Genomic DNA, 26,703 nt, shown 5'->3' with positions numbered 1-26,703 from the left:
TGGTTTGCTTTTCTACATGTCAAGTTATTTTTTCAGTTCACTTTCACCTGTCATGATCTCTAAGCACAAATGAAGCGCATGAGAAGTTATTGGCGCTCGAATACGTAATCTTCAGTAATAATTCGGTTGTTCTAACCAGTTGGAACTCGTTAACCTTATGACATTAAAAATATATATATTATATTTTTAGCGCTGAATACAGGTTATGAAAAATCTTCCATTGTAAATAAAAAAAGAGAGTAAGAAGGCATTTGAAGCTGAAAACTAGATATAGCGGTAATATCAACAGTACTACTAACTAGTCATAGATTGTAAGTAGTATGATTTTAGGTAGGTGAAAAGGTGCCAGGTACGGGATGGATGCGGACTGCTCAAGCTTGGGATAGTTGGCGTCTATGGGGGTCTAGCTTTCGTCCAGCAGTGGACGGCAAAACACTGATGGATACTTTATTTCATAACATGTTCATTAAACACGATTACTATACATTAATATACAAATACATATATGTATATATAATGTTATCTTAAATAAAATCATTAATGCGAATGCTAGTTAGTCTATTCCTCACCAGAGTACAGGGAGACAAAGTGTTGGGTTCCTTATGTATTTTTATTTACCTATGACAACGCTTATGAATTTTTATGAAGATTAGTTGAGTAGTTATGAAGGAAGCGTAACAATACCGAATAAATAAAATCCACTTTTGCATTTATAGTAATATTATGTAATACTAAATTAGGATCTTAATTTTCGTTATATTTAAAATATAACGTCAATTATAGTCGCTAATTGAATGTATATTAAATAGTAATGGATAAATGTATTCATTTAAAGAAATTATCTTATGTAACAAATGGCCGCAATGTAAAAATCTGAAATTAATCAGAACGCCATAAATAATAGCCCGTAAATATTCCATTGTTCGGTAAAGGAGCATTGGTTTCATTTTCTTTTGAAGCGATGTATCTGGTGCTAATTCCGCCATATTTATTCATAACGCCATCTATCGACTACATTTTTACTGACTTATAGAGATTTTCTTAGGTTTTGCCTTCGAGTCCTGCTATTAGTTATGTTCGACTTCCTCTCGTCTGACATCATTTTCTTGCAACTATTGATGAAAACGATGAGGATAAACTTTCGGACTTGTCCTTTTGTCATCTCGAAATAACCACTTAAGGTTGCATTGTCGTTGTTATACACATTCGATGTCAAAATAGAAAGACTGTAAACCTTAGTAGGTATTCGTATGTCTTTTGATTAACTACCTTGGTTGCTTTTACGACTGCAAGGAGAAATATATTCCTATAAACAACATGTAGACTTATCTTTTATCAATAATTATGAAAACAAAACCATATTTCAAAGTTAAATAAAGCGAATAATTCTTTGTAATCGCTATGAAAGTCCTTTTACCTCGAACGAAGAACGAATAAACGCAAAACCTATGCAAGAAACAATATTGTCATAATTGTTTATTACCAAGCTTGGCAAAATTGTTAACTAATGGATTAATTTATTTTTAATATTTTATATTTGATCTAACTTATCTCTAATATGAGAACTTTTATTGTGGCGATAGGGCAGTTCCGTATAAACCAACAAATATAATAATAATAAGTTATGTAACTTTCAACAACAACTAATATCAAACAAACATCAGATGCATATCTTTTTTAGAATGTACAAATGTTATATTTAAGGAATCATTCACATTTCTATTTCCCAGTATGAATAAGCGTAATCGTTATGCTAGAAGTGGATATGGTCGCAGTGAATGGGGTCAAGGTCACTGGTACTCAAATATCAAGATTTCAATAGTGAAACGGTATGAAACGATAATTACAGTCGATATATCGAGAGTTCAAAATGTCCAATTTACGTTCACGGTTATTAATTTCAATTATGGATTTCGAAAACCACTATCGAGATTCCGGCATCATTAAAGTCATTTCGGCGTTAATTGTAACCACGATCAAGGTTGGTTGATTGCACTCTACATAATTCACGGCACGTATTAAGTGGTCCTAGAATGTTCTAACTAACCGTTCCGGCTTCACACGAATAAAGTTTTACATTAGAATTTGTTTCTTGATTTCTCTGACATATCAGATAATGAGGTTGAAGGAATAGAAAGTGCATTAATATTTACATACTCAATCCACCAGTTGATATTATCTTCTAATCACTTTTCTGGGACTTATATATATATATATATAGTTTCCTTAATATATTTTTATAAATTCGAAATACAGTGGGACATCTAATTTCAGTCTTTTGTTTTAACTTACGTAATATTTCAAGGAAATTGGAATGTACTGGGAAGTTGGTTGAGTCACATGGGACGGATACGTAAATGTGTTCTAAATTCAAAATTCTTTCGTGATGGTATTGCGGATAAGTGACTGAGTTATTTCGGAAGCTTTCTATCATACTAAATCGCTTAACTGAAGTCTCTGAAGTACCCAATATGTGTCGTGAATTCCTAGATGTATTCACGTCAATAAAAATAGCGAAAGTGTAGAAGCTCTAAGGGATGTAAGCTTTATTTAAGACATTGATATATTTTCTTAAAGCAATATCGTTTGATGTATTCGTGCTGAAAACGCGTTATTGTAAAACATTTTATCTGTTTTAAAGTGATATTGACGATAGCGAAGTAATCATTTTAAGGTTTTGCAGTGGCATTCTCTTCAACTTTTTAAAAATATCATAAAATGTATAAACTTTACTAATTTGCGATTGAATATTATGATATCGTGGATGTCTGATATCTATAGTCTCTTCAATGACAGGAGGAGTAATAAAGAGAATGTCTGCTGGTGAATGCTTTATAAGATTTGAATTCGATTGATTATGATTAAAGAAATTTAAATATATAAAAAAGAAATTATAATATATGGTCGCTTCTATAGTCGTATATAAACGCTTTAATTTTTCATAAATACAATTCAGCCAATTTTTTTTATTGAAGTGGCAAATGTTATCATGTTTAGGTTTTATTATAGATGCGAAAACCTTGTCCTCATAAAATACACATTTTGTGGTTTTTTATCCGATCCGGCTTATAACTGCTCTCTGACGGAATTTATGTGTCTGCCATTGGATACTGGCTTTGTACGCATAAGTCAATTTAAATAATACGTAAATGTATATCAAGGAGTTCTTATTTTAATTTTAAAATAATTTGTAACTCAATTATAGTTTATATACATTTACATTTTTATTAGTAACTAATTATATAATACTGTTATATCGAAAATATATATATACATACGGACAAATGTCTAACCTATTGGTTACCATCGCTGATTGACATTGGTGCTGTAAAATATTAATTATTCCTTAGTTCATTAATTTGCCTCCAATTTGGAAACTAGGATTTAATGTCACTTGTGCCTGCTGCACTCTCACAGCTGCAGTCACTCATTTACTCTTCAAACCGGAACACAACAATACTTACTATTGCTGTTTGATGATAGAATATGTGATGAGTGGGTGGTACCTACCCTAAGCACTACCACCAAGTACCATTATTTTGATTTATTATAAGTGTTTAAGTATGCATTATTGCTTTTTCACATATGACTTCCACATCACTTGGCCAATTACGTCGTGTTTATATTTTGTTATTAATAACAAAATTTATGATAATAATGTGATAGTTAAAAAAAGTGTCATATATTACATATATACGAATAATACAAGTTGTATCCGCATATTATCATTAGGCCCTGTGATCTGTCCGTTTACTTTATATAGTAACAGCTCTTACATGACTAACTGCTGGAAGCCTCGCTTCCTCTTAAGGAGAAGATTCAAAACCTACTCCATTGAGCTGGTCCAACTCCAACGAGGCAGAAGTTTCATTGGACAGATGAAGGTTTTCACACTATATTTTCCTTGGCCTCTAAACACAAATTAAACACATGAAGCTCAACTGAACTTGATTGCGCAATCCTTTATTCGCATGTTCTAATTGAGTAGTTGAAACTCGTTAACCTCATCTTATATAATATTAAAATGCAAATTTATTTTATTAATGTACACATTTTATTATTATATTTTAATGCTATATATAGATTATAATAACGTTTTCATTGGAAATAAGTTGGTGGGTGGATTTGTAGCAAAATTAATTTAATATTGCATCAGAAGGCTTTTGAAGGCGTAGGAATACGAGTAATATCTTTAAGCTACTAAGTCGATGGTAGATTTCGAGCAGGATAATATTAAATTTAATAATAGTAAATTGTTTACGTATATTATTTATAGTAGAATTACATTGACGTTATATATTTATGATCCAGCCGTGATATTCTGTAAGACCTCTCTACTTATTAAATTTTACTAGTGAAACGTTGACATCTGACCTACGGTGACCTTACGCTTGCTCGAATGCTATAAATGTTATAATTATTATTGTAAAAGTCACATCTAATTTTTTGATATTTCAGGATCGTATTTGCGGTGATTTTAAATGTCGTTCTTATGTAATAGTTCTACTGGTTTTATTACGCATTGATTTGAACCAAAGATCAATATTTCTAATACCAATGACCAAATGTATTATATCATACTAAATATTATGAAACAATTCATTGATTTAAAAATGTTATTTTTGAGAACACGTGTTAAGATCACGGTCAGAAACGTTTCATTATGAAACGGTATATTGCTTTAAAGTTCTACCTTGAAATATCTCGTAATGATTTTTTACTACTAAATAATTGTCGTAAATTTGGTCACCCTACACAAGATGGGGGTGAATTAACGATCACAAAGCTTAAATTAATTCATGTTTAATTCATACCGCTACTAACTTGGCTTAGTCCGGATATCATATGTCAGTTGCTTTATGTTGCCAGTTCGTTTACTATTGCGTCATATTATGTGTGAATTTAATTGTGATATATGACAGTCATTCAACCGCACAAACTCCTGTGAGGAGTTTATGCGGTTAAATGACTTTCAGAATAATTACAATTAAAACAAAACTTCAATACTGAGAAACTTAAAGTCAGAATCGTGTTAAGCAAATTTGAACTTAAAGCAAGGCTGGTTATGAGAGTTACGAATTTTTTTAGTCTGTATAAACACATATGATTTTCATTTTAAAGTATATGTGTGTACGAGTTTTACATTTCGTGTCAAGCTTAGTACGAATTGTAGTTTTTTTTATAAAATCTGTAACAAATATTGAAAAGCTCTAGATACAAACATCCATATATAAATATAACCTTTATGCGTCGTATTCAGGTATTAGTGTGTATATAGTATTTTTATCACAAGTCTATAAAAATACAAAATTGGTTAATAAATATCGCGCGACTGTAATTGTTTATTCATTGCGAACATTTTATTTTTCAATCAAAATAATTCTTGAAATATATAATTCGTGAAATATTAAAATGATCGCACCACATCTACCCGCATCATAACTTGTAGTGGTGATTTCCCCATAGAATCGGAATTCAGATTATTTAGTTGAAAAACGAACCCTCTTGTTGAAACATTAATTTAGCACAGCTTAAACCAAGGATAATTATTTATTTATAATGTTAAATAAAGTATATTAAAAGTTCATACTACAAAAAAGCCGAGGCTTATTAGTTGGAAAGTGTGAATTTAAACCGATGATCGTAAACTCAAACCCGAGCAAGTATCACTAAATTTTCACGTGCTTAATTTGTCTTTATAATTCATCTCGTGCTTGATGGTGAAGGAAAATATCGTGTCTAATTTCATTGAAATTCTGTCACATATGTATTCCACCGACCAACATCGGAGCAACATGGTGTAAGCTCCAACCCTTCTGTACAAAAAAGTAGAGGAGACCTTAGCACAGCACTGGGACATTCACAGGATGTTACTGTATTGTAGAAATTTAAGAACTTACAGAGAAAAAATCGAAAAATTACTGTAGGAAAACTCAAAGACACAATGAATTCCGCTTGTAATTGCTGCAGTATTCGTTTACAATCGTTCAATTCTCCCCTTTCGTATTTGTGTTTGTTCGGTATCTGTTGACTATCTGTTCGATAAGTCGTGCTCCAAATTCAACAAATATTGTACTTGTTTTTTGTCGACGTAATAGCTGATCAGTCTGTGAGCACCAATAAATGTGAACCCGCATTTAGAAGAAAAGCACTGGTATTTCGAAATTCTGTCTGATGTAATTATTATAATAAAATATTGGATTATGTCAATGTCTGCAATACAAGCTGCATCAAGAAAGTTGATTGTGTTGTTTGAATTGGCATAGATTTAAGTCATGTTGACATATTTCGTACAAAGCATTTCTTCGGGAAAGCCAACATAAAAATGTCATAAAAATATTACAAGGAAGGTTGTTGCTAAATTTATTTTTTATTAAAAAGAAGGAAAAAATGATCTTTATCCGCTACTTAAGTGGAATAAGGATGCGATTCTACCGCAGATTTATTACTGAGTGTCCCAAATTTATGATTTGTGGCCAATAAATCACGGAACTTTAAGGTCTCAGCAGAGTAATATTATATTAGCTAAGCTTTTATAGTGATAAATTGGACAGACCAAGAATAAAACGAGATATCACAACCTTGAAGTTTGAAACAAATCAATGTAGTTATGCTATAAGTAACAAATGTTTTATTTCTCGATGATGTCATGTAGTATCTATAGTAGTAACATAAAAACAAATTGCATTACCGATAGATATACTAAGTCATGCACACATATGCAACTTATTTTAGCAGTGTTTTACAAGTGTGCATAAAATGATTGTACAGATTAACGGAATACGACTTACGAGATTTTTAGGCAAAACAAACAACAAGATTTAAAGCCCAGATTTCAGGATTTCTAGCTTTGTTAAGTTAAGCTATCCATTTAGCTAATTCGACAGGACAGCTTAAAATAAAAATGAGGAAACTATTTTGGCTAATAGACAAAGCTATACGAAGTAAAATAAAAGTAAATTACATCTGAAATAGACAGGACACACCAAGGATTGAAGATGGACAAAGCATATTATAATGTGGATTACTCCAGAAGAGAGGTCCATATGAGGTTTTATATGTATGTAGATATGTATATATAGACGATACGGCACAAAATCATAAATAAATGATAGCGGTAGATAACAAAATACCTCGAAAGAAATAGACGAGGCATAACTCAGGGTAGGATCACGCCAAATACCTAATCTCATCAAATTGTTCATACAACGTTTTACAAAAATATAGTCTGAAACATGTCGGATATGGAAGATTGAAAATTATCCTCCTATATATAATTCGATATATGATATTAGGCACATTTTAATAAATAGAAACATATATGATTAAATTATGTTATATTTTTATAAAAGTTGCACTTCGCCGTTTCACCCGCTTTAAATTTAGACTGTTGACGTGACAAGCGCGAATTCCATGTTCTTGTGTAAGATATACATATATATTAAAAACGTGAAGAGAACACTTTGCGGGGTTTTTAAGTAAATTTCGAATGGTTAAAGTTTACGTGGAAGACAAGTAAAGAAAGTTCAAATTTATTATATGTGTATATGTGTTATAAATACATTATGTTCAAGACAATTAAATATTAATAGTTAACGTTCATACTGCCAAAATCAAAATTATAATTACATGAATTCATTGGGTTTACCTTTTTATTGCCAGATCGATATTATAAATTATGTTTTATCCATCTTCAATCCTTGGTGTGTCCTGTCTATTTCCAATTTAATTAACCAAATATAATTTAAAAACTTACAAATAGAAATAAAATTAAAAAAAAGAAATATTATTCCACATTCATAAAACTCATTTTTATTAGTAATGACATCTTATTTTAAAATATAGTTTAATACTAGTCGATAAAAAATTATATTATTAGTTTTTTCAAAATGGTTGTTCTATCATGTAGTTAAGTGATTAAGATAAGTTGCCATGATCAATACTTGCAAAGTTCATTTTAGATTATCCATTGGAGAGATTGTATTTAGATATATTATATATCTTATAACAATGTATAATACTTCATTCTATACTATCACTGAAAGCGAATATAATTCAATGAATCATCTTTTATTTTTATCAAAAATGTATGTTTTTTCAAAAAAATGTAGGTGCAATTTTAAATATTCAATTTTAGACTTTACTGGTAGTTGTACATTTAAAAATTTAAAATATAAAATAAATTTAAGGAAAAACTTTCTTGTTTTCAACAGATAAGTAATTTATTCATTGCGAATAGCCATGTCAGCACGTTTCACCTTTTGTACTTAAATAGGAAAAAATAGGAGAAAAATTGGAAAGGAAATCAGATTCCTGATTTAGATAAGTTCAAAGAATTACTTTGTTTCTGCAACGAAGCAATTTAATTTATATAGAGATTCAAGTAACTTACTTTGGACGTAGAGATATTTTTTTTTTGCACTAGCAAAATTTCTTCCCTACAAAGTTCGGTTTAATTAAAATCCACTTCATTGTATCCAACGGTATACAGAGACAAAGAGACAGTCGAACGTTACACAAAAAGAGCGCGTTGGTACCCACTACGTCAGAATTTTTTAATCATGAAATGTCATGAATTAAAAAAATAAATAAATATGATTTCAATAACAACCAAACGGGTGCCTGTATTTGAACCTGTCATTTTGTAAAAATACCCGTGTGGCATAGAGCTTTACTAGTGGTAGGGCTTTGTGCATGCTTGGTACTGTTGTGTTCCTGTTTGAAGGACGAGTGAGCCAGTGTAATTACATGCACAGGGGACATAACATTTTAGTTCCCAAGGTTAGTGGCGCATTGGCGATTTCTATTGGCGTTGGTGACCACTTATCGTCAGGTGGCCCATATGCTTGTCCGCCTACCAATACTATAAAAAAAAGCATTTTTTGTCTACGTCCTAATTTCAAATATACTTAAAAAAGATCTTTTACAGATTTACTTCTGCGTCACGATTGTGACAATGGGACACTTCATAGACGTGGAGCATCGCTATCTGAACGGCGATATGAAGGAGCCTGAGTCCGAAAGCTTCTTGGAACCGGATAAGATAACACCAGGTGAGTTATTTTTTCTTATAGTCTGAATTCCATTCCGATATATTCACATTATTTCTCTTGGTATTGTTCTTTTTTTTAATGAAAAATTTAATTACGAGAATTATTTATTTACTTAAAATACTAATGTACATTTATAAAATAGTAAAAATTGCACATATATAAAAATATTAATCAATTTCACAAAACTTTTTCGTACTGCGCATGTACTTTAAAGTAGAAAACATAAGGTATAGTCTCTATGTTTTGTAGTTGTAAGATTTGTATTTACAGTCAGTCAGGAAAAGAAACGGACATCTTAAGTCATAGATATCAAAAATATTCACAGTTTAAAATACTGTTTTTACTTTTATAAAGATATATCAAAGTACACTCTATTAAGATTAAAGTCGAGCTGGTAGGATTGGGACGGGAGCAGTCAGTAGTCATGAGGGATTGATATAAACTATTACAGCTTTTCGTATGAGGGGTAAGAGCAGATGATTAGGTACACTATGTACTTTTATGTACCCATGAAAACGTGTATGCAAAATTTCAAGACGATCGGTGCGGTAGTTAAGACGTGAAAGTGGAACACATAAACAAATATATGAGCCGGTTGGCTTGGTTGGTAGATACTTGCCACTTGTGCATGAACATGTCTATTTGTCCTGAGTCTGGGTGTAATTGTCTATATAAGTATGTATTTACAAAAGAAAAGTAGTATATGTAGTATATCAGTTGTCTGGTTTCCATAGCACAAGCTTTGTACAAGCTTAATTTGGGATCAGATGGCCGTGTGTGAAAAATGTCCCAGGATATTATTATTATTAAATAAACGAACTCGTTTTTACATTTATAATATTAGTTAGGATTTCGTTAGTCTTGTGGGTAGTTTATAATGAATTGAAGGACCTGGGCTCAAATTCCGAGTAAGGCCCGAAAATAAGTTGTAAGGTATTCTCAGTAGTATCTCAGAGTTCAGCAGTTAGAAGCGATTTGACTTTCGTCCTTGTGTAAACACGAGATCGCGTTGTTCCTAAGTCAGAAATATATAATGTCATACTCGTTATTTCACAATATTAGCCCTTGCGTTAGACTATTATCTATTAATAATGTTCAGTTGGAAACCATTTTTTGGGAAATTCCTTTCGTTTATCATAATTTTTAGCTCAGTTTCTTGTATGAATTGCCATGCCATGCCATATTAATCTATACAAAATATAATAACTTTAACTTTTGTCCAATATAAAATTTAAAGAAAAACATCTTGAGGAAATTCTGCATATTTCGAATGAAATTCTGACAAAATATAAGCATCTGAAATCGAACAGTGAGGTGGAGTAGCAGTGTGGGTAGACTTTGACCAGAAGTAGGCATTTGCGGACTGTTCTTTTTTTTTTTTTTATATTCGCCGGGAGGGCAAATGACTCTACTCCACCTGATGGTAAGTGGTAGTAGAGTCCAAACGCGACGACGGCCAGTACAGACGGAAAAAACGTTCTGCAATAGCCGCCTTCGCCTTGCCGGCCCGCAAGATGCCTCTTCACGCCTCGTGTGAAGGAACCCGGGTTGTAAGAGGAGGGGAACACGTGAGCTGGTAAGGAATTCCATTTTTTGGAAGTGCGACAAAGAAAGGAGTTGCCAAATTTCTTTGTTCGCGATGGAATTGATGTCACAGTTAGGCGGTGACATCGAGAACCAGCTCGCGTGGACTTAAGAAGGAAGGGGGAAGCAGGAATTAGAGAGAATAATTCCTCAGAGCACTCGCCGTGATACAGTCGATAGAAAGCGCTCAGTGCTGCTATCTCACGACGCAATTGTAAAGGTTCAAGGGTGTTTGTGACCTTTACGTCGCCAATAATGGGTACGGCACGTCGCTGCAACCGGTCCAAGGCCTCAAGTAGGTACTTAGCGGAGCCATCCCAAAGGTGCGAGCAATATTCCACGCAAGACCGTACCTGTGTTTTGTACAGCAGGCACAGTTGTTGTGGCGTGAAACAGCGCCGCACCTTGTTCAGAACTCCGAGTTTCCGTGAAGCTGTTTTTATAACAGCCTCGATGTAATCCCTTGGACTAAGGTCGCAGCGAACGTCAATCCCCAGCATGGCGATTTTGTTCATTTTTTATTGCCCTTTACTTTGCCAGCACTGTAAAAAGCGTCATCTAAATAAGATTTACATATAATACCTTTTAAAATATTTCATTTACGAAAATTGTGGCTTGAGCTTCGTTATTTGGGCCAGCAGGTGCGGAGACGTTGAAATATGATTGAAATTATTCTTATGAATAAAATGTAGGTGTACAGCGAAGCTGCTTGTGAAGAACTATTACTTGGAATATTAATGAAAGTATTAAATCTATACTTGTAAACTTTGGGCTTAAAATTCTCTAAAGTCATAGCGTATTCTGAATTGATACACAATTATGCATTTATAAAAGAGGAGACTCGCTGATAACTCTTAAATAACACTGTATCTATGTTAAATGATGATATTAGTGGAATTATTTAATGAAGCGTTGTCACCACCCATCGATTGTGGTGAATAAGCCAGTATAATTAACCCCTTCCATGTCCAGCGTATCAAATAGGATTAATAATTATTGTATAAATATTGTATCAATTTTAAAATTGATGACATAATCAGGATTATATTAACATTATGCTTCATATGGCAAAGCAATTATATTTTCAAAGAGTAATGGTGTACATTTTCTAATGGATAATGAAGGTGACTTTTGCTGTGAAATGAAAACGTTATTAAACTATAGTTTCATCGCCGATAAGGAAGCAATATTTCTTTTACAATTATAGTAACATCAGAAACCATATAAGGACCGTTTTTTCTGTTATCCGTCAATTTACACTTTCAATTCTAATTCATTCTAATTGCTTCTTTGCTTTGGCTAAGATTGAAGTAAAATATTATTGGGCTTTAAATAAAGAAAAGAAAACACTTTAAGTAAATTATTATTAATTTATAAAAAAGGGTTATTCAATTTTCCTAATGTGTAAAGGCGCGGTATATTGTGAGTTTTACGGCAATTGATATGAGGGCATAATAAAACAGGTATTAGCTGAATAGTCGTATAATATTTCAAGAAACTATTCAAAGCGTGTGATTTCGCTTACTCTACTCAAACTTTATAAAACAATAATATCTTAACTTTATGTATAAACATTATTGTAAAGTGGCTGGCAGCGGATGGGGATTGAGAGCTGAAGATCGACCTCAGTGGCGTGCCATTGGAGAGGCCTATGGTCCAGAAGATAAATTACAGTTACACAGTGGTGATAACTCCGTTTTCTATAATATATGAACTGTTTTGTGAAAACTTGGCACTACTGACCTTAACAGTATCAGAGGAGTGGGTACTGGACTTCTCCGTGAAATTTGAGACCACTCAGACTCCGAATGACGTATATCCTGAGGGTGTGAAAAATATTGAATCGAATACTAAAACCAATACTATTATATTTAATTATTACAATATATTTAACTACACGAGAAACTTTTAGTTTTAGTTTTATAGCTATGAGAATATTATTTACCACAAAATTGCCATGATTAATGCGTAACTTTAACATAAAAACATAGCACTGGTGGCCAAAAATATAGTCTTCTGCGATTGGGTTACAAGTTGACAGGTGACGTTCGTCCATATGTTCTGGAATTCTGGATTATAAATTAATGGGAATAGTTTATATTTGTTAGCGTGTCAACAATATATATGAGCAAAAGAGACCGCGTTCGATAAGTTTGCACGTCACCCGTTTCTACCATCAGCCTTTCTCTTATTATGTTAAAATATGAACTTAATTTACTAAAAACAACTTTTAATCGAATCTTGACAAGATTGCCAACTTTATAGAGATAAACTGTAAACTCAGTTCTTATTTTAAAATAAACTTCAAGTAAATTCAAAGTCAAACAGTTTCTGAAAATGTCTTGAATAATTACTTTGGCTTATTATAAGTCCATTTAGCTATGCTAAAATATACCTAGGTTTAAAGTAAATAGGTAAAAGTTATACAGTAAATTTCCAATTGTTGGGCTATTTTAAAGGGAAGGGTTGGAGCTTATTCCGCTACGCTGCTCCAATTTAGTTTAGTGGATATTAAGTAGTGCTTTTTTATTAAAATTACGTGTTAACCTGATTATATTTTCAATTAGCGGCAACTGTTTGCGACGCCATCTCGAATTGTAACATAATTCAGTGCGAAGGGACAATAAATTACCAGCTAAGTTACGAAAGAACCGAGAGTCTTCAATATAATGGCTTGCCTCGGAAAATACCGCTCGGAAGAGTTATTCGAAGGTATTTACCTCCAATATAAGGCGAACAGATAATTCTCTGCTCTGGATATTTTTTTCTCCAAAATCGTGGTACTTCGTCCTTGACTATCATTGTTTATAATGCGTGGATATTATAATTATTTTTAATTTGACTACTCGCCTAATATGGTATTATTAGAATCTCAAGACTATTAATAGTTATCTTTATGTATAGGGGCAAAGCTAGAATCTAAATCGAAATGAATAGCTGCTTAGAAACCCTTCTTCAATTTCGAGGTTTTTAAATAAATGTATTATAAAATATTTTTTTTTTGTTTTCTTTATATAGACTTATTTTAAATTTGAAATATTTTTCAAGTAATCAGTACATTATATTGGTACTACTTAATTGAATTTTTGGGTTATAATTCTATAGCATTGACAGAAGTGCTAACTTTTCACTGATCTGATTGTATCTATACTGGGGCCTAAAATAATAATAAATACCCGTTGACATTATCGAAATTCTTATAACATGTTTAGTGTTTGCTATAATTTTAAGGCATACGAGCCTTTGAACTAATAACTAATGCGATATCGACTATGGTAACTGAACTAACTAAAGATGTTGTATCCCTCGTAATAACAGGTATTACACTTGCTCACCCTTTAAACGCGCTATATAGATTTATTGATGTTTGGTTGTACAAAAAAGGATGAATGGGTGCTACCCACTCAAGCGGGATACACAAAACCCTACCACTTGGTTAATCGACTTCAAAAGAAGTATGATTTTATGGGTTTGGCGCGTATCTTTTAATGTATATTCCTCTTACCCTTTTGTATTCAGTATAGCTAAACATTTAGTGAATTCCACTCAGAAATGAGTAGGTTATATTTTATTTTTGAGTATTTTTATACTTGTATAAATAGATTTAGATTGCTTTATGCTATTGAGGTATGCGTTGGTGCTTATATCTTCCCATATAATTTAATATGACGTAAAATTCTCCGACTTTGACTTCGGACGGCTATTTTCACTGTAATTCATAACTTATTTACTTCCCGTCTTTATTATTCAGCCGTGGCCTTCGTACCATCAAATTTTACGTGGAATAAAATTAAATTAGGCATTGTAACCCTCAATTTTAAATTAGAGAATAATATTCACAACTTCAATATTATTAGAATATTGTCAATAACTTTGAACATGACCTTACTTATAAATGTTATTATATATAAACATTGATTTCTCTCTTTCTTTCATCATTGATTTGACAATCGAAAGACAAAGGATTTCACTGCATAATTATTTATAGGTAAAGCCATCAAAGTATTAACTATTTTTTTTTATTAATACAAATTAAAAAAAAAACAACTTTTGATCGGTCTATGAACAGCTGTCACATTGAAGTAATTATTCTTGAAACAGTAAATAGTAGCGCCAAGAAAGGCCTAGTGTAAAATATAAATAATAATCTAGGCTACAACACCGTTTCGATCCGCCGGTCAGTCTCCCGTTGTTTATCCGATGTTGAAGGGTAGAATAGTGAGCAGTGACCTGCAAAAAATTCATCATCTATACTGATATTTAACTAGTCTTCGTTCGATTGTCTTTCGTTTAAAGAACTTCATTTTCGAACGACGGCTTAATATAAAAATATGTTATTTTTTGTGAACAAATAAAGTGGACTCACCGACAGCTAGCACACCCATTGCAAAACCACAGTACCCCCTCAGTCTATTATTTGCACCTTCACGGTATCGCTTGCGCATGCTAATGTGACTAAGAGTTCACAGCTCCATGGAGCGTAGTGCGTTATACACCGGAATATAAGCACCGGAACAGTGTTTCCGACCCTCCCATGGCGGGTAGGAGGTGACCCAAGATGTTAGCGGTATTGACTAGCTACAAGCCCAGTACGAGACAACTTTACCCGAAGCTCCATCTTCATTAATGGTGTTATACCTAGGCTAATAATCGCGCGGGTCTAATAATAATTAGTTATAGTTTTTAATTTGTGTTATTCAGGCAAGATAAAATATAGATAGACTTAAAAAGCAAAACCTTATTTAAATATAAAATATTCAGTTAAATCAATAGAGCCGTTTCCGAGATACACGAACCATATTTAAAAATTGCTCCTTTAATATTATGGAATAATATAAGATAATAATAGATTACGGCTTCTTACATCAATTTCAATAGTGATTTTAAAAAGTACATACAAATTAAGAATGATTTAATATTCGTTTATTCGATTATGACGAGGACATCTAATTTAAATATTGTTCACGAAAATGTTCATTTCAGTAATTTATTAACATTTTTTTTAATATAGAATATTTCGTAAGTATATTTAAAGTCTTAGTCTTGGACTCGTGTCCCCGTTTTAACGTACATAGTTTGTAATTGTTTTTTTTTTTAACTTATAAAATAAGTTCATTGGTAATGAATGTATATTTTAAACAAGCATTAACTATAATTTATGTCCTAATGGAGCACTATTACACTATTTTTCTAAGAATTAAAAATGTCATTTTTTGTAACTATTTTTGCGATATAGGTTATTGAGTTATAAGTGAAATTCACTGTAGAGCACGTAGGAAATGGAATATCGGCTATCTGATCCCAAATTAAGCGAGCTTGTACTATGGAAACCAGACAACTGATATACTACATATATTACCTTTATTTTGTAAATAAATAATTTTATAGATAATTACAACATATCTATGAGTCTGGGACTCGGGACAAACAGATATGTTCATGCACACAAATGTCTGTCAAGGGTGGGAATCGAATCCACATCCTTCGGCGTGAAAGGCAAGTATTTACCAACCACGCCAACAGGCTCGTCATCGATTGTACATTATTTCGATGTATTAAATATATTCCAACTATATAATAGTCGTTAGAACTAAAATTTAAAAAGAATATTATAAAAGAAATTATGTTTGTATTAAATAAAAACTGTACATGTCAAGCTACTGACAGAGTTTCGGCCAATCTCAAGTATAGCCAGCTGTGTCGTGGATATTACTGTTAGAGTTTGGGAAGTCTCGACATTTTCAAAGTCTCGGGTCTTGAAACATCTTAGAGTTGAAGTCCCGGGACGTTCCGGCTCGTTGAGACTTTTCTAAATAACAAATTAATTTTTAGACAATAATTGCGGTCTGCTAAATTCAGACTTTAAAAAGTAAAATTTTTGTATTTACAAAATAAATTGTGAAGTTTGACGCTAGTCAATAAATCATCTAATTTAAATTACATATTCTATCTGTAAAACCCACTTAGTTATAATCATATATATTTACGAGTATATTATGATATATATTTGTAGTGAAATGTTTTGTACGTAACAGCGACAGAATAAAACTTGTTACGATATTTTCTAAATAACATCATCATGATACGATGCAATCATGAAGTAAGTTTCGAGTCTCGACTTGAAAGCACCGGGCAAGATACTTTTAAATCTGACAAAAGTCTCGGGACTTCGAAACACGATACTTCACGGTAACTAAACCCTTCTTACAGTGCACAAGTGCGCACGTTAACATTGATGCACTATCCTCACTATTATACTCCGGCTGTTTCACAATCGTATTCTGCGATAAGTTACTTTGTTCTTACAGAATAGTTCACTTGGTAATAAGTTAAATAGTTGCACTTGTTTATCATCATCCGTGAAGTAAGCTTAAAAAGTTATAACCGAAAAAAAAAATTAAATTAAAGACTATATTTGACAATTCGTATACTTGAGCGATATCATAGTATATTGAGGGCTTACGTCGCTATGTTTTAATGTATTTAAAATTTACCAACGAGTTAAAACATTGTTTAATTATCAAAAAAGGTTGAAAAGGTTACGACCCAATAACGTACTCGAGATCCATATAACATTAAATGATGGATTAATTATAACAAATTAACGATTTAATGCTTACTTAATCTTCTTATAATTCGTTTCCAAATTAATGGTTAATTATTATTTGTCGGTTAATCGAAAACTCTCTGGCAAATTTGGATAAAGGTTGCCAAATTTATTTAATAAATTTAGTAAATAATGAATAATATGTAAAGTATATGTATTAATAGCCTGTAAATATATCATTGTTAATCTAAGGCCACCTCTCCTTTTGAGGAGAAGGATTATTCCTTAAAGCTTATTCCACTATAAAACACATGTGCTCTAACCATTGGTCCATATCAGTTCCGAATCATATAAGCTATGGACAAATTTATCTCTCATAAATGTGATCATTGTGATGTATGTTAAGATGGACGAATGTAAAATGACCTGGATTTGTTCATCATAAGACGATTAATTTGTTCTACGTTGTTTCTAAAGGGCTTAAAAAATCTCGTGATGTTTTCCTTCACTGTCAAGCACGAGATTAATTAGGTACACAAATTAAGCGATTCACGTATTATCAGGTGGCTCAGCGGTCGGAAACCACTGAGCCATGAAGTCAGTTTTCATTATACTGCGTGTGCATTTCTTTTGACTAATAATTGTATCGTAACTCCGTGACGGGCTACTATAGAAAGTTAACATAATATGCATTCAAAAAATCTCAATAACAAAATATTAAATATTAAAAGTTATAGGACATGACTTTACTTATATCTTGAAAACAATCGATACCGATATACAAAGACGATTCGTTTAATATAGCAACAGGAATTGAGCGTGGACTGCAACTGTCTTATTTAAATCCACGCCTGAAAATTTACAGTACCTTACCGAATGGAATTTTCGAGAATTTTGGAGTCCTAGAACCACTCAGTACACATATGAATCGATCGAACCGAACTTGACACTTTTTCCAACTCACGATGATTGCAGCATGTCTTGATGTGTGTTTTGTTTAAACGTTACAAATATTGTAGTCATGTCAGTACTGCATACCATCCTCTGACATTTCGATATCCTGTTCTGTATTTATTATCCATTTATTACACAATAGCTCTTCGGGCTAGATTAGCTATTTATAGATATCTCATTATAAATGTTTGTTTAAAAAAATATGACTGTCGCATATGATTATTTGATAATGACGAATGTACACAAACACAAAATTTTGTTTCAAAACATTGTGAAATACTTACTAAACATTAGGAACAGGCCTAAGCTTATAATTACTATTACTAATTATACGGGGTTAGTAACTCTTTTATGGCACTATACGCTTTTACACCAGGATCCTTGAAAACGTTCGACAACGTTTAATTGTAAAATTTTGTGACAAAACCAATGACTTTTAAGATGATTGCAAACCTTGAGAAGAAAAGGATTCGCTTATAGACCATTTTAAATAAAAAATAATTTTATGACATCCACAATTGTTAAATTTTAAATAAGAAATTATTTGGCGATAGAGCTTTGTGCAAGGCCGTCTGGTAGATACCAACCATACATCACATATTCCACCGCCAAACAGCAATAATAGTATTGTTGTGTTCCGGATGGAAGGGCGAGTGAATCAGTGTAACTACAAATACAAGGAATATAATTAACAGATTAGTTCCCAAGTTTAGTGGTGCGTTGACGATGTAAGGGATGATTAATATTTTTTAAGGTGCCAATGTATAGGCATTTGTGCCCATAGGGGCAATGGTAACAGCTTATTATCAGGTGGCATTTACAAATCCTTCTAACTATGAAATAAAACAAAATCACGCTAAGTTTATTTCGCTGTTCGTTGATTTTTCCCACTCAATAAGCAAGTGTGACGCTTCTATATTGAATAAATATTTTTAAGTTCGATTTAAAGATTAAGATGCTTAAAAAAATAAAACTGAAGTTAAAATTAAACAATTGAGAACTTTATAGTTCTTTAAAAAATTAAAATTGATTATGTCATGTTTCTACATTAAAAGCGTACAGTAGCCGTCAAAAACCAATTAATAAAGAAGTCATTTCATGAAAATTGATTATTATTTAGCGTAACAATATTTTGGGACTGACTGTAATTAATTAATAAGCAAAATAAATTTGCTTTTTGTTAATCATCACTTTCTAAATGCCTTGCCATTTTCATACTTTGTTTTTTAAAAGAAAGGTAAGTAATCCTGTGCCTTGGTTTGAGAAATATTTCTATTTACCTTCATATTAGTCTTCAAGCGTTTGCTAGGCGTCCCCAACGCAATAATCCAATAAAACTTTCAAATCGCTTGGTACCGGTAAACTGTTGAAACTATTTACTATGGGTTTAAAACATTCAAGCAGGTACCATCGACAGCTGTATAAAGTTAAATGTATATAATATAAACGTATAAAATTAATACTTTAATGTATTTTTTGTATTTAAATATAAAAGGTTGTTTTTATTTGTTGCAGTTACCGTATCGCTGAACATCACCCTGCTGGCTTGCAGCACACTTGGACTCCTCGCTTGTATGCTTCTTATAATTGGCATTTATAAGGTATCTAATACTTATTCCATATGTTAATATTGGATGGGTAGTAGTAGGTAGATGTGGGTGGGTAGGTATATCACAGTGCTTCCTTGGTGGATAGCTCATAAAGCCGTAGATCACGGGGTCCTGGGTTCAAAAGAAGTAATCGGTTAAAAATATATATCTATATATATTATTTTATGACCATAACCATTAAGCTTAATTGGGTGGATATGTCAGCAATAACCTCTATATTACTTATAATAATAATAACTTATAAAAATAAACATATTTTACGTCTATACGTGCACGCTTTTATGAACAAATCTTAATGGAACTCAGCAAGGCGTCAGCGCTCACCCTTCTAGGCTCGTTTTAAAAATCAACTACTCAGGGTTTAATGACCGTATTGTCATATCCACTATTCACGTGAATGAAGTGGCTTGCTGAACAAGTGCGGCTGCATCAACTCTCGAGTAGCCAAATAGTTTTTACACACGGACTCGCGTGCATTTTTTATATATTTTTATTAATAATAGAATGTAATATTGTTATCGATTTATTTTTGATTGTCACATTTATAATGTTAGTAAGATGTAAGGTGCACTGTGTAGCATAAATACAAAGTTTATTTAAACGAATGGCAATCGAATCGAAATTGACTAACGAAATCGATTTTCAAATTTTGATTCGCAATCGCTCCGCCATTTGGTATTTTCAATATCACGTCATATTTCCAGTATTTCCTCCATGTTCTAGATACGTAATATTAGTAGAAAACGGAAAATGCAACCTAATACCTTAACGTCGTATTTGCATTTTATAAGTGCAAGGAATAGGGCTTCAATGTTCAGATTATATTTTAAACATCTAAAACTATTATTTTCAGTTAGAAGTGTTAGGAATTTTTGCATATGACTGTTAGAAAAATTACCAAATTTTATGATTATAAATAAATATTAAAAAAAATTAGTGTATCTGATTAAAAAACGAAAACCTTAAATGAACACATTCTTGACTGTCAGCCCGTCTGTCATAGATTAGTTTTGTCGAATCTACCGGACGAAAACAGTTGAAATTGAATATTTTTAAAGAATTAGGTTATCTTTAAAAAAAATACTATTACAATTATAAGCAATAATTTTGATTATATTCAAACATGAACCGATTATAGTTTAAGAGAGATATTAATAGTTTATACGTTGATAGATTTGAGTGCTTTCCGAGGTACGGGCTTCCAGACTCCGACCTGCTACTGAGAATCTTCGACAAAAAAATCAATTACTTCTTAATGACTCGACCTAGAGTTTGAATCCATCTGCAGCCATCTATCTCTAGCCACTTGACCAACGAGGCAATCGTTTCATATACACGCTTTTTCTACAAAATATCTGAGTCTGTGCGTTGCCTTGAGGAGGAGACCCAAACGAGGGTGCCGAACCAGGTTATATTTATCATAAAAATGCATAGTCATCGAAACTAATATATGTAAAATTTAACTCCTGAGGATGACAGTTCTATTTCAGCCTGCAAGATTTAACCTTTGAACAAACATTGTAAGTTGAATAAATACTTAAAAATATTGCACACCACAATCCATGTTGTGATGTCCTCTTGACCTGACGTCGGTTGCCATAACCGTCAGTCTCAATAGATAAACTACACAAGGCAGGGCATATAATAGTGCACGATAGCGCACACCAACACAGGTGCTGAACTACCTTACTACTAACATCTTCATACTCTAATAGAATTGCAATCCGACCCGAGAGATTTTAGAAATGAAAAACTAATAATTTCCAAATTTTGAGCGTTACTGAGAGTTTACGAAGGGACATCTCTTGTCTTTATACTGGTGTGACGGAATCTGCAAACAAATGAAGCGCTAACATATTTGACATTAAATGAGCATAGCTTCGTTTAAGTGGTATTCGTAATACTATTTATTTTAAATAGCAGAAAACTCTAGGCTACGTCTATCTCCCTAGGCCTTGTTTGCAGGCAAATAAATAGAAATTATACATATATTTAGGGTAGGATACATAAACTATACTTTGAAACTAATACAAAAGTTCTCAGAGAGTTGTATATAATAAAAACCTGAACGTTCAATCTATGTTTCAGAATATCTGAGATCCGAAAAAAATCATAGCGTCGAATGGGGTATCAAGATTTTTTGTATAGCATATTGATCTTAATGCTACTAACATAAGGTCTATAATAGCTTGAAACAAATATAATTTATATGTAACACATGATCGCTGTACTATCGTAGTAAGGGCTATTGTCGCGTGCTAAGTTCAACAAACTGTATAACGAATCGGAATGAATCTGTGACTTGATTACGTTTGTTCGCTTTCACGGAATGTGTGCCCATGGAACTTATAAAGTACTGGAAATACCACAGATTTTTATATTAAATGCATGTATGCCAGCTATAACATTTCAAAAGCATATGCAATAGCATAAACAAAGTTTCAATGTAATCGTATGAATGATGCTTGAACGAATTGAATATGAACAATGGTAAGCATAACCATCTGATTATAAGACTCGCAAAATAAAGCGCTCGCAAGCCAATATATACCAAATGTCATGACGATCGGCGTCATCTAGTTACATAAAGTGAATAGTATGTGAACCTCATATAAGTGCCAACTTTTAAGGTTATCGGTCAAACGGTATCGAAATATATCTATTACTCTCGAACAAATCTATAAACATTAATTTATATTTTACCCTTTGTTCTCTACCAATATTAATCGACTTCTGTCAAGCTTGCAAGCATGTAACTTCAGTTTGTTCGTTAGTTCATCGTTTGTTTAAAACAATATTTATTGCGAAAAATTAAAAATAAAATCTTTTCACTGTAAACAAGTTCTAATTACGAATTTTATTTATGAATGTAATTAATTTTGCGTCTTTGTTTCAGGATATAAAGTTCTTGCTGCTGCCTTGGATCTTTGTTATGGGATTGGAGACACTGGTTGAGGTTGTAAATCTAGTCTACTTGTTCTACTTGCAGACGGTAAGTGGAAATATTTAAAAAAATGTGTTTAACTTTATTCACTTTTTTTTATCTGTGACTTACTGGGTCAATAATTTGAATGACCTGCTTCATTTGACCCTAGAGTATAATACGGTTCTCGTAAAGGTCAAGTTTCTTATATCTAAATAGACTTAAATGACCGCGTAATAATAATTAAAATTTTAAATTTCATCACCGAAATATAAAGAAACTTATCGATCGGTCGATACTGCGATTACGCATCGTGATTGGAAAACAAAATATATGTTCTAAATGTGCGAACGTCAATTAAATATGATATGCATGCTATATTTAGCGGTAATACTAACAAAAAGCGGTAACATCCTATGATAAGATTCCCCTCAATTATATAGCCATAGAGGTGTGAGTGAGTCAGTAATGAGTAAAAGAGATAACAAATGATTTCCCTATCAATCATATTCTACGGATTTCAAAGCGAAAAATTTTTATAAAAATGAAAAACTTTCATTATAAAAACGCAACGCTGTTCCAACCTAAACTAAGTCATACACATTTGAAATACAATATGATACTATTTATTATGTCGACCGTATTTTTTGTTATGAAAAGGGAAAACTCAATCATAGTACATAATATAACTCTATGATTATAATAATACAGTGAAAATATCATGGCACATAAAAATTGCGTCCGTCTGAGTAGACTAACTTGATAAATAGGTGAGTATTTGTAACAGACGCTTCTAATTTAGCAAGAATTCTTTTTTAGAACTAATTTCTGTTGAACCAAGATGGAATATGTTCATTCGAACTAAAATCGCGGGTTCAAGTCGAAACAAAATATTTCAATTGGTGTAACACATTATTTTTATATCGATTATCTTATGTTTGTTTTATTTCATACTAATTTTATCAACACTTACGGGACAGATTGTTATTTAGCTTAATATCTTGGTAGTAGGGTCTCGTGCAATCCCCCTGGGTAGGTAGCACTTATCATATATTGTACCTCAATAGCAATATTTAATATTGTTGTCATCCAGTTTGTGAGTAAGCCAGTGTAATTGATACAAAGGACATATCGTCTTACCATTCCCGATCTCCCCGTTCACCTAACTTTCTTCTTTTCAATAGTTCCGAATTTCCATTAAATCAATATTTGAATTATTTTTTTGTCAAATATAATTTTTATATGGTTCAAAACACGTTATCTGATTACCGTGACAAAAAATAAAAACAATAATTATGGTATTATTTTCATCTTGACGCATGAGAAAAATAATCAGTAATATCCCGTGTTGAGTAGCGTTGTTTGTGTAGGCAAGTGTAAGTGTCGACAAGGCAGATTGATTTCTAATAATTTTTCCAAAAATAAAAAGACGTGGAATACTTAAAAATTACTGAGATATTTTTTGCATGTGCTTATAAATATTTTTACATGTCATTTAAAACATTTTGATTTAAAAGCTATTTATTGATGTCGTATATTTTTGTTACTGTTCATTCACATTTGTTATTTATTTTAATAAATGGGGCCCCCAATCCAAACCGATTTTTATCTCGGAAAGTCTTTCATCTAAAATGAAGAGTTTGTTTTATCTCAGTCGTGATTTTGCCAAATCTTATGAGTACGCCTATTGCTGGACGTCCAATGGCAAAATATTTCTTCGTAAGAAAGAAGGTGACCAGCTAATTGACATAAAAAAAAGAATTGGACCTAGATTCCTTAAAAATGAAGAAATGACTAGGTGTCACAAATGTCGCTATTTGCTGTAGATGCATGTTACTTGTTCTTAGTAACCTTTTTATGTTAATGAATGATTTTTTCATATTTAATCTTAGCTCCTATTCCTACATTTCTATGTTGTTAATTTTTTATAATCATTTAGATCAATGTTATAATCCTTATATTTATACATATATATCCATCACAAAATATCCTTACCTTATTTTCCTTTTTTCAGTCTTATCAAATCTTTCATTTGCTGATAATATTCCAAAATATTTAGTGAGTAAGGCCAAGTTAAAAAAATAAAAACAAAAAAAGAATCGAATCTGACCCTAGAACTACTGTAAATTGTAACATTGAAAATTCAATAATATTTCTTTATGAATGATATAAACTTAATTAACGAAAATATTGAAGCTATAACAGCTTCAGAATTCATAATATCTTGTCCTGAGCAGTGTGGCGATTTTTTGAAATGCAAAACGAGGCTAAAGGTTTTTCATGTTAACATAAGAAGCTTAAACTGCAATTTCGATAGACTCTTGGTTTTGCTAAATAGATTGAACAACCAGGTTGACGTGCTTATTTTATCTGAATGTTGGTTAAGAAAGGTCTCAGTCTTACCTACGTTACCGGGTTTCAGTTCTTTTAAGTCACAGTACACTAACCAAAATGATGGCGTCGTTGCATACTTCAGAAGCGGCTTAGATTGTCGTGTTGAGGAGTTTCTTTTTGCGGAAGCTTACTGTCTAGTTTTAAAATTTCGTTCTGATAATGCTCTAGTAGCCATTTACCGCTCCTCTTCTTACTACAACATTTCTTCATTTATTAACAGTCTTGATAAAGTCTTACTTAGTTTATCGAGCTTTAAAACAGCAATCATTGGAGATATAAACATTAATATTAACCCAGCTATTAAGGATCCTCGTATGGATGATTACCTTAACATCTCTGCCATCCATGGAATGCTGCCTGCATATGTCACTCCAACTAGAAATGAGAAGTGTCTTGATCATGTCATCCTAAGAAGTAACAAAAACACCACCACTGTTATGTTTGACGCTCCTTTTACAGATCATGTTCCGGCTATTTTTTACTGTGAGTTTAAACTGAAACCTACTAAATCCGCTGGTAGTTATATTCGTGTCAATGAGGTCGCTATCGTTGCTGACCTTGCGATCTGTGATTTTTCGGCCATCTCTAATTCAACTGATCCGGAGAAATCAGCCACGCAACTTGTGAAAACAGTGTCTTCCATCGTTAAAAATCACACGCGTCTTATTCCTGTTCCTAGCAGGAAAAGAATCCTCAAGCCCTGGATCACACCTGGATTACTTCGTTGCATTCGCAATCGTGATAAACTGTATAAAAAAAGTAAAAAAATCCAGACAATACTATTTTTAAAATAACATATATTCGTTACAAAAACTTCTGCAATAATTTATTAAAAAAAATTAAGTCCGAATATGAATGCAACGAATTTCATAAAGCTAGGAAGAGCAACAAAAATACTTGGAAATTGATCAAATTGTTTGGTAATATACCTAACAAAAAATCAAAGACCTCTGATGACCTGTTAAAGGCATGCTCTGACCCAATTAGTGCCCTAAACAAAGTTAACAAATTTTTTGCTAATGTTGGGAAAAATTTGGCTTCTAGTACAATAGTCTCACAGCAGAAGTATAGCCCATACCTCCCCAATACTCTTCCTATGTCTAACTCAATGGTTTTAGATAACGTCGATGGAGCGAAGGACAATGTCAATAACTACAGACCCATTTCGGTCCTGACCACTTTTTCGAAAGTACTGGAAAAGATCCTTAATCGTAGGTTTATCTCTTATTTAAACAATTTCGGCATATTGGCTAATAATCAATACGGGTTCAGAATTAGCATAGCAGAGATCCACGGAAGATGCCGTAATGAGTATGATTAACGACACGGTCCAAAACATTTATAAGGCCTTAAGTATCTTCGAAAGTTATCTTAGCGAACGGACTCAATATGTCTCTATAAATAATCAAGTAAGTGATGATGAAGATCTTTTCAATGGTGTTCCTCAAGGCAGCGTACTAGGGCCGACTTTATTCCTGGTCTACATTAATGATCTGTGCAAGCTTAAATTACCAAACTGCAAAATCGTAACATATGCCAACGACAACTCACTAATTGTCCATGATAAGAATTGGTCAGATGCTCGAAATAAGGCAGAATTGGCCCTTGCTATCGTAATGAACTGGCTGTCCTGTAACT

General features: G+C 32.4%; 1 protein-coding gene across 6 annotated transcripts in view; it reads left to right on the top strand.

Moving 5' to 3' along the window:
• LOC126780516 (uncharacterized) overlaps positions 1 to 26,703 on the top strand; it is a 174,817-nt gene that overhangs the window by 52,423 nt on the left and 95,691 nt on the right. For all 6 annotated transcript variants that reach the window (XR_007670510.1, XR_007670511.1, XM_050505076.1 and 3 more), the window contains exons 3-5: positions 8,930 to 9,053; positions 19,654 to 19,739; positions 22,645 to 22,740. Coding sequence is in view for 4 of the 6 variants with exons in the window: in XM_050505076.1 (XP_050361033.1) it covers positions 8,930 to 9,053; positions 19,654 to 19,739; positions 22,645 to 22,740 (306 nt within the window). In the remaining 2 variants the exon portion in view is untranslated. The remainder of the gene's footprint in view (positions 1 to 8,929; positions 9,054 to 19,653; positions 19,740 to 22,644; positions 22,741 to 26,703) is intronic.

The sequence above is a fragment of the Nymphalis io genome, chromosome Z (genome assembly GCF_905147045.1).
Source record: "Nymphalis io chromosome Z, ilAglIoxx1.1, whole genome shotgun sequence".
In the NCBI taxonomy this organism is placed as follows: Eukaryota; Metazoa; Arthropoda; class Insecta; order Lepidoptera; family Nymphalidae; genus Nymphalis; species Nymphalis io.
The sequence above is the reverse complement of the archived record's forward strand: the minus strand, read 5'-3'. Positions and strand labels throughout refer to the sequence as shown.